The sequence below is a fragment of the Tupaia chinensis genome, unplaced genomic scaffold (genome assembly GCF_000334495.1).
Source record: "Tupaia chinensis unplaced genomic scaffold, TupChi_1.0 Scaffold000394_1, whole genome shotgun sequence".
NCBI classification, from domain to species: Eukaryota; Metazoa; Chordata; class Mammalia; order Scandentia; family Tupaiidae; genus Tupaia; species Tupaia belangeri.
The window spans coordinates 1,593,051-1,601,515 of NW_006159896.1; the positions used below are offsets into that span (position 1 = coordinate 1,593,051).

Sequence of the window (8,465 nt, forward strand, 5' to 3'; positions counted from 1 at the left end):
TATTTTATTTTTATTTATTTATTTATTTATTTATTTATTTAAATTTGACCATAGAGAGACAGAGGTTGAGAGTGAGAGAGAGAGGAAGTGAGAAAGCAAGCCACCAGATTCAGGACTCGAACCCTGGTCTGCCATGTGGGAGTGTCCAGCGCCTTAATCACCACGCCACCTGCTGGTGCCTCTCTAGGCTTTTTGAAGAAAGTTTAGGTAACAAAAAAGTGAGATATGGGACCAGCAGGTGGCATGATGTTTGAGGCGCTTGACTTCCACATGGCAGACCATGGTTTGAGTCCCAGACCTGGCAGCCTGTTTTCTCACTTTCACTCTCTATTTCTCTCTGAAGAGTGCATGTGCCATGTAGCAAATTAAAAGATAATAATAATAATGATAGTAAAATTAAATGATTCTAAAAAATAAAGTGAGATAAGCTTTTCCTTTCCAGCTCCAGGAGGGAGGAGTCTGGAGGGAGTTCAGTTGTAACCCCCATAAGCTGTGACTGGTAAGGCAGGTGCCATTATCACAGGACCGTCTGCATAGCTGTCCACCTATCACGCCACAAGCTGCCCCACTAGTGAGATTGAGTCCCTCACCTCCTGTAGGGAACACCACCAATTTGCACCTGGGCAGCCCACCTCCTTCTCCCTGAACCAGGTTTAATGGAGGTGAAAACGCTGACCCAGTTCCGAAAGAATGTCAGAGCATGGCCCGTCAGCCAGGTCCACCCACCCTCCCTGACTGAAAGTGAGGCCTCAGCAGAGAAAGGGATTCACTGATGTCACGCTGTGTCTTGAAGAAGAAAGGGCTAGAGGTGACTGAAGCGAAGCCACGTAGCGCCAATAGCTTGTTCATCTGTCCCAGTGGATCATGGGGAGGCTGACAGATAGCAATGCCAAGAAACTGCCTACGTGAAAGGGACCAGGCTTGTCTATTCAAGTTTTTGTTTGGTTTTTGCTATAGGGTGCTTGCGCTTGTAGGTTGAGACAGAAAGAGACAGAGAGGAAGAGGGAAAGTAAGAAATCACCCCCTGGGCTGCAATCCCTTCTCCTCCATTCTCCTCTTGAGATTTTGGGCGTGCTTGCACATGCACCTGGTGTGATTTTCAAGCCACCAGATCCGGGACTAGAACCTCACGATTGGCCGTGTGAGACCCAGTCCTTAGCCACCGTGTCATCTGCTGGCCCGCTAAAGTATTTTAATAAGAGACAAACCTACTTCGCCCACGACGCCTTTCCTCACACGCAGTCGGGGTACTGCGCCTCTCAAAGCTCACCTGGTCCGTGAATGAAGCCTGGGAAACATGAACTGGCCAACATCGTTTGCAAAGTTGGAGATGTCACCGGCGCAGTGACAGGAAAACCCTGCGGACTCTCCTGCTCGGAGAGTCCAGTCCGTTCGGAAACCACCCACCCAACCAAGAATCTGGAAGAAGTCAGGATCTCTTCAACACTAAAAGGAGGATTTAAAGTTGCCAAGGGGAAAGAAAGATTTACATGTTTGCTTTATGGAAAATAAAGCTTCGTAAGTGTCATCACAACTCTCTAGTTTCTGGTGCTATATATGAAATAACGAAAAATAGATGAATAAAGAGCCCGTTACAATATTTAAAAAGAGGAAGAAGGATGAGGAGGAAAGGCCGCAAGCAAGGAGTGTGAGGAAAACTTCCTTAGAGGCTGAAAGGGGCGAGGAACTAGATCCTTCCTGAGCACCCTCCAGAGGGAGCACAGGAGTCCATACAGGGGGTACCGATTTTAGACTTCTGACTTCCAGATCTGTAAGGGAATTCATGTTTGTTAGTTTTGGCTTTTTATTTTTGCCAGAGGACATGTGTGCTTACTGGAGAGAGACAGAGAGGGAGAGGGAGAAAGCGTGCCTCCCTGGGGGATCGCCACACCCCTACCCCCTTTCCTCCATTTCTGGGGATTGTGGACATGCACACACACAAGCACCTGGCATGTTCTTCCAGCAGCTAGGTCTGGAACTTGAACCACATGGTTGGCCATGTGGGATCCAGCTACCTTAACCCACTGCATGGGCTGGCCCATGTTGGTTTTGATTTTTCCTTAGATTTTTGCCATAGTATGCATTCACTCACTGGAGACAGAGAGAGACAGAGAGGGAAAGTCAGCCCCACAGGGGATGCCCTTGCCACAGTCCCTCCTCCTCCATTCTCCTCCGGAGATTTCGGGCACACACGCGAATGCACCTGGTGTGTTTTCAAGCTGTTGGGTCCAGAAGTTCAACCGCAGAGTCAGCCATGTGGGATCCAGCATCTTAACTGCCGCAATACCTGCTGGCCTCGATTCCTTTTTCTATTAATTTTCTTTTCTTTTCTTTCTTTCTTTCTTTCTTTTTTTTTTTTTTGAGACTGATTTTTGCCATAGGGTGCATGTGCTCGCCAGAGAGACACAGTGAGATAGATAGAAAGTGAGAAATCACGCCCCAGAGGGATGATCACGCCGCAATCCCTTCTCCTCCATTCTCCTCTTGGGATCCTGGGCACACACGCACAGGCACCTGGTGTGAGTTTTAAGCCACTAGATCTGGGACTCAAAGTGAGGTTGACTACATGGGAATCCAATGATATAACCATTACGCCATCTGCTGGTGCCTTAATTTTCTTTTCATTTTAATTTGCTACAGGGTACATGTGCTCATTGGAGAGAGACAAAAAGAGAGAGAGGGAAAGTGGAATGCGCCCCCACCCCCCGCAATGTGGCCATCCCCTCTCTTCCAGTCTCCTCTTCAGACTTTGGGCCTGGGGTGTTTTTCAAGTCACAAGGTCAGGGACTCAAACTATGAAGTTGGCCATGTAGGATCCAGCCGTCCCAACCACCACACCAACAACTGGCCATATTAGTTTAAATTTATTTCGTCCATGAGAGAGAGAAAGACAAACACTCCCAATGGGAGTTTCATGCCATGACCCTTTCCCCAGTCCCGGCCAGCTGGGTCTTGGCCATATGAGCACCACTGGGCAGCTCAGGGAGGCCTCAGGACTCAAACTGGACTGTTTGAACCCCGTTGCCTCAGAGCTGTGCTGAGGGTGGTCATTCATTGTAGTAGCGTTAGGAAACACCTCCAGGTCGTCCCCAGGTCGGTCATCCCCAGGTGGGAAACACGAGGCCCCATCTGTGCTCTGAGGACTGATCCTGAAAGGCCCAGCAGGCCCGAGGGGTGAAGGGAAGTTGCTTTGCTTGAGCCAAGGTGGGAACTGGATTTGCCACCCAGAGTGTAGCCCTAGAGCCAGGCCAGCTATTGGGATTCTGGCCGGCGGCCATCTGGGTGCCCTCTTAGCCAGGAGCCGGTCTGGACCTGGGTTGAGCCCTACCCCTTGCTCAAAGCCCTGGCTACACCAAGCTGTTTCTTCCCCTAGTCTGGCCCTCACTTGGAGGCTGTGGCAGCATCCGGTGGGCCTGGGTCTCAGGTCCGCCCTGCACCTGGGACTGCTCACTGCACTGGCATGGCCCCACCCACAGCTAAAGGGGAGTGGGGAAGGGTGAGGGGAGCCCAGGCTCTTCAGAATCCCACCTGCTCTGGTCTCTCACTTTGCAGGAGGTGAAGAGGCCCAGAGGGGTTCCTGTGTGACACAGACCAGGACAGACTGGCTGTGGCCAGTGGGGGACAGGGCTTATCAGGCCTGTCTTGGCCAGCTAAGGGGTGGGTGCAGGCCTGGGCCTTCTTGTCTTCCTTAGGAAGCTGGATTCTTGGCAGCATACCCCCCTCTGCTCCCCCCCCCGGCTTCAGAATGCACTACCCACCACCACCACCATAGTCTGAAGGTGTGGGGTGAGGGGCAGTGCTCTGAACAGGGCTTGCATGGACGGGGCCACCATGTAGGGAGGAGTCCTGGGTCCACGGGGCTGGCTGAGGGCCAGGGGACCACCCCGGTTGACCCTCTCTGCTGGATCAGTCTCCATCTGGGCATGCCCTCACCTCCCCACCTGTACTGCATGCCTCGTGATCCCAGCATCCTCAGGGGGCTTGGTGAGCTGGAGATGGGTACCCCTCCCATCCCCTCTGGGTCCCTCCAGCTCTCCTCCCTTGCTGGGTTGCTGCCATGGGACCTGTTGAAAGTGGCCCCATCGGTGTTTCTGCTGGACTGGGCACCCCCCTGGCAGGGGCGTGCGAGGGCTGGGCCCAGCATAGGGGGCTAGGTGTGGCTGGGACTCTGGTGTTACTCTGCATGGAAAGGACCCGAGCAGTCAGCTGTGAGGGGTGCTGGCTGTGATGGGGGGGGAGGGAACTGGAGCTCTCATCATCTTCCCCTCACACCTTAGCTCCGTGGCTCTGGGTCTTGTGGCCTCTAACCGTCATGGGGCCTGTGGTGCTGAGCAAACTCACCTTCTGTCCTTCCCCCTCCCAAGTGCCCAGAGATCAAGAACCCAGATGCCAGGTGGGTGTGTGTGCATGCCCAAAATCCAGGGAAGAGAATGGAGGAGAAGGGGTTACGGTGTGGCCACCCCCTGGGAGTGTGTGATTTCTTGCTTTCTCTCTGTCTCTCCAGTGAGCGTATGCACCCTATGGCAAAAAAAAAAAAAAAAAAGATAGAATTCAGATGGAGGCCTGTGGTCATGAATTTATTTAGCAGACAAGGTGGGGCTCCATCAGCAGGTGGCCAGGGAACAGCAGGGTGGGCAATGCTGTGAGAAGGGTCTCTTGGCTCTCACTGGTGTCAGGCTGGTGAGGCCACACCTGGGCAGAGGCCAGTCTGAGAGAGAAGTCCTGACGGGGGACAGCAGAGTCAGGTGGGCAGCGGAGCTGGGGCAGGAGTCGGGAGCAGGGAGAACACTCCCTACTGCACCCTGGCCTCCCATCAGCATCCCCAGATGTACTCACTGAGAATTCATTCATCAATGCACTGATCTGTGGGGGAGAGAATCCATTGGAACAGGCTGGCTGGGCGTGCACGCGTGTGTGTGTGAGTGTGTGTGTGTGTGTGAGTGTGTGTGTGTGAGTATGTTTGTGTGTGTGGCTTCCCTTAATGCCAAGACCCCTGGGCTGCCCCTCAGAAGCCCGAGGCCTAGCCTGGACCAGCTGCAGAAGGCCTAGGTATTCCCTTCAGGGATGGGGCTACAGAGGGGCCAAGCATGGGAGAAAGGCCGGGTGTCCTGTTTGCCACCAAAGCCCCTCAGCTTTGGAAGGCCAGGTGCTCCCTGTGTAGCCCCCTAACCAAGTCAAGCTGCCTGAAGTTGAATACATCTTTCAAGTCAGCAGCCAGCAAACCCAGGGGTGGGGAGGAGATAGATGGCCCAGGACATAGAGAGGAGGTGGCCTAGGACACCAGAGCTGCTGTGTAGAGGGGAGGTGGCCAGGGCAGTGAGACCGGGTCATTTGGACATGCTCTACAATTCCCATCTGGGGGCCCTGGCTAAACTGTCAGGAAGGCGCTGGGAACCCTGGGGATTCCGAAGACCTCATGGAGGATTAGGGTCTTCCAGAACCCAAAGAGGCTCCCAGGAAGCTCTTGGGCCACCCACCCCTCAAGTGACTAGAGCAGGGGACTAAATCTTTCCTTGGTAGGACAGTACCAGGCCTGGCCAGTTCCTGGGTCCCCTCCCCTTCTCCCTCCAGGCCATTACCGATTGGGGTGAGGAAGACGATGTGGTCATCGGTGAGGCCCAGAGACTTGGCAAAGCGGACGAAGTCCTCCTTCAGTTTAGGGGTCAGCTCCTTGGTTCTCCCTGTGGCCAAAATGTCCAGTGCATGGCCGGTGGACACGCGTAAGTATTGTCAAGTGAGTGAACAATGCCTCAGACCCCGTTCTCATAGGGGGGCCCTGGAAAGACCCGTCCCCAGGGCTCCTGGGTGTTTGGAGTGGAGCTGGAGCTGGAGGGGGCCTGCTCCCTGTGCTGGGGTGGGGTGACTGGGACTCCCTTTCCCGCGCCCCCAGGGGCTGGAGTGAGGCCTACCATAGAGGGTGGTCTTGAAGTACTCCTTGTTGTTGGAAACCTTCTTGAAGAACACCATGGCAAACTGGTTGTAGTCGGTAGAAGCCACCCGCACAGTGTAGCTCTGTATTCCGGAGTAACCTGCGGGCGTGGGTGGCCGGGGTCAGCCCTGGCCTGGCCAGAAGGAGGGCTCTGTCCCCTTCCTCCCCAGCCCATCGGAGCGGGCTTCTCCCCACAGGGCAGCATCTGTGTAGAAGGTGGGGAGACCTGTGCCCCCTCCGGCAGGATCCGGGTCCTGGAACCCCCAACCCCAGGGGCCCGCTTCACTTAGGACTCACTCTTAATATTGCCCAGATTGAACTGGCCGGGCTGGAAACTTGGAACAAAAGTTCTGACCCAGTGGTCACAGCGCTGGTTCCTGGGGAGCAGGAGGGGTGGGGGAGCAGGGGAGGACACAGTCTTGTGCTGGGCTGGGGGGGCAGGGCCGCAGCAGGATTCTGATCCCCCCACACCATTCAGCCCCGCCCATGACAGGCCATCCCCACTGTGGCAGGAGGCCTCACCCGCCCAGCCTGGATGGCCCAGGCCTTCTCCTCTGAGCCCAGCCAGCGGATCTGCTGCCCCAGGCCCCTCAACCCTGCTCAGACCTCCCCCAGAACCCTGGTCCTTCCCTCCTCTAGTCACCCCTCCTGCCCTGTCCCTGCTAGCACCTCTGGACTTCCTGGCCTGGAACCCGGAGCCCCTCTACCTGGGCTGGCCTGCATGGGTGAAGCCGACAGGAGGTGGAGGCTGCCAGGCCTACCCTGGTACCCCCAGCACCCCAACCCCCCCCCAGGACCCCCACCGTAGGCACTTGGTCTTGTGGAGCTGCCTCCCTGCTCCGCCTCTCCTGAACACTACCTCAGACCTGCCAGGTGCTCCATGCCAAGCACTTCCTGGACATCTCAGCTGAGTCCCACCCCACCCCTCACCCCAGAGCTGAGCTCCCCAAACTTGCCTTGGTCTGCTCCTTTCTCCACAAAGGCTTCAGGGCCCGCCCCATCAACTCCTGCTGGTCTCTCAGCCTCCTGGCTACACCCCACCCCCTCCACCTGCTACAGCGCTCAAACCCACTCCTTGTCAGAGCCCTTCCTGCAGGTGCCTGAGCCATGCCAACCTGGCCACCCGGCCCCTCCAGGCTCTCAGCAGCCGCTCAGGGTGGCCAGGTGGCCAGCTGCCCATCCTGGGCATGGCTCTCTCCAGCCCTGCCATGCCTTTGGAGGCAGGCTGGCCCCTTCAAGGCCACCCCCCAGAGGCCCTCCATGAGTGCCCTTGATGAAGGCCCAGGTTGGACCCAGTGTCCCTCCTTAATGACACCCCTACTCTCTCCATCTTGTTTTCTAACCACTGTGCGTGGCTACCTCCACTACTGTATGCATGCACGTGTGTGCGTGTGTGGGCGTGCATGTGTGCATGGAAGTGAGCCCTACTGTATGTGTGGGTGTGCGGGTGTGTAGGTGTGCATGTGTGAACGGAAGTGACCCATAAACACAGAACGGTGAGTGAGGAAGGAACAAAGAGGTGAATTCAGTGCAGAGTAGTGAGATGCATGCAGAGTCCCTCAGCTCTGGTCCTCCCCCAGACCCCGTGCAACTCAGGAGGTGGTGGCCCTCACCTGAGCAGTGTAGAGGTGACATTGTAGCTGCCGTCTTCGTTCAGCTCGTAGGTGGTAGTGTACATCTTACCCTGGCCTTCTGCTTTTTTCTGAATTGCATTCCCTGCCAGGCCTACGGTGTACCACTTCCCCTGGAACTGCAGGGAGGCTGACGATAGGCAGGACCCAAACACAGCCCCAGGCCACCCCTCTGTCTCTGCCAGTGCCTCTGGGTTTCCTGACCGGGAACCAGGAGCCCCTCTAACTAGGCAGCAGGGCCTGAGGGCCTAGGCTGGGTCTGAACTGATGAAGCTGGTAGGAGCTGGAAGCCGCCATGCCAGGAGGCAGCCCAGAGTCTGCTGGGGACAGAGGTGACTCTGGGCAAGTGGCCGGTGGGTCGTCCTGAGCCTCAGTCTCATCATCTGTGCAGAGGGACTGAGGACGTTCCCACTTTGCACGGACAATGAGGAGGATGGGAGAGAGAGTGCGGGCCTGGAAAGGACTCTTCAGGGAACCCTGAGGGGGGGCAGAGGGGTGGCATTCCTTCAGGGAACTGGGCGCAGGGTGAGCTAAAGCCTGGGCACCCCAAGTCCTGCCTGCCCTCCTAAGGCCCGTCTACTTGTCCTGGGACCTTTCCCTCCTCCCTCTATTCCCACTCTTCCCTGGGCCCCCCTGATGCCGCCCCAGGCCCCTCACCTGGTCATCCTGGAAGTCCGGCTGCAGAGGGACCCTGAGCAGTGGCGGAGCTGGGATCAGGTTTGAGCTGGAGTCCTGGGCCTGAGTCTGCAGGGCACCCAGCAGGGTGAGGCCCAGCCACAGGAGACCCAGGGACATGGTTCAGAGCCGAGGAAGCAGGCGCTTGAGCAGCTGCTGGCCAGGTGACGAGGGAGTGAAGAGGTAGCCAGCCTGGGGGACCCTATTTATAGGCCTGGCTGGCCGCCGGC

The 8,465-nt window shown here is 56.5% G+C and overlaps 1 protein-coding gene across 3 annotated transcripts in view; it reads right to left on the bottom strand.

Moving 5' to 3' along the window:
• Window positions 1-4,556: 4,556 nt before the first annotated feature.
• LCN2 (lipocalin 2) overlaps window positions 4,557-8,465 on the bottom strand; it is a 5,915-nt gene continuing 2,006 nt past the window's right edge. The window contains exons 1-7 of one of the 3 annotated variants that reach the window (XM_006154038.3): window positions 8,218-8,424; window positions 7,543-7,679; window positions 6,227-6,306; window positions 5,910-6,029; window positions 5,580-5,681; window positions 4,837-4,863; window positions 4,557-4,722 (exon numbers count right to left, since the gene is read on the bottom strand). In XM_006154038.3, coding sequence (XP_006154100.1) covers window positions 4,844-4,863; window positions 5,580-5,681; window positions 5,910-6,029; window positions 6,227-6,306; window positions 7,543-7,679; window positions 8,218-8,355 — 597 coding nt within the window. In that variant the 5' untranslated portion in view covers window positions 8,356-8,424 and the 3' untranslated portion in view covers window positions 4,557-4,722; window positions 4,837-4,843. Of the gene's footprint in view, window positions 4,864-5,579; window positions 5,682-5,909; window positions 6,030-6,226; window positions 6,307-7,542; window positions 7,680-8,217; window positions 8,425-8,465 lie in introns of those variants that run through there. The other 2 variants (XM_006154036.3, XM_006154037.3) reach the window with 2 other exon arrangements.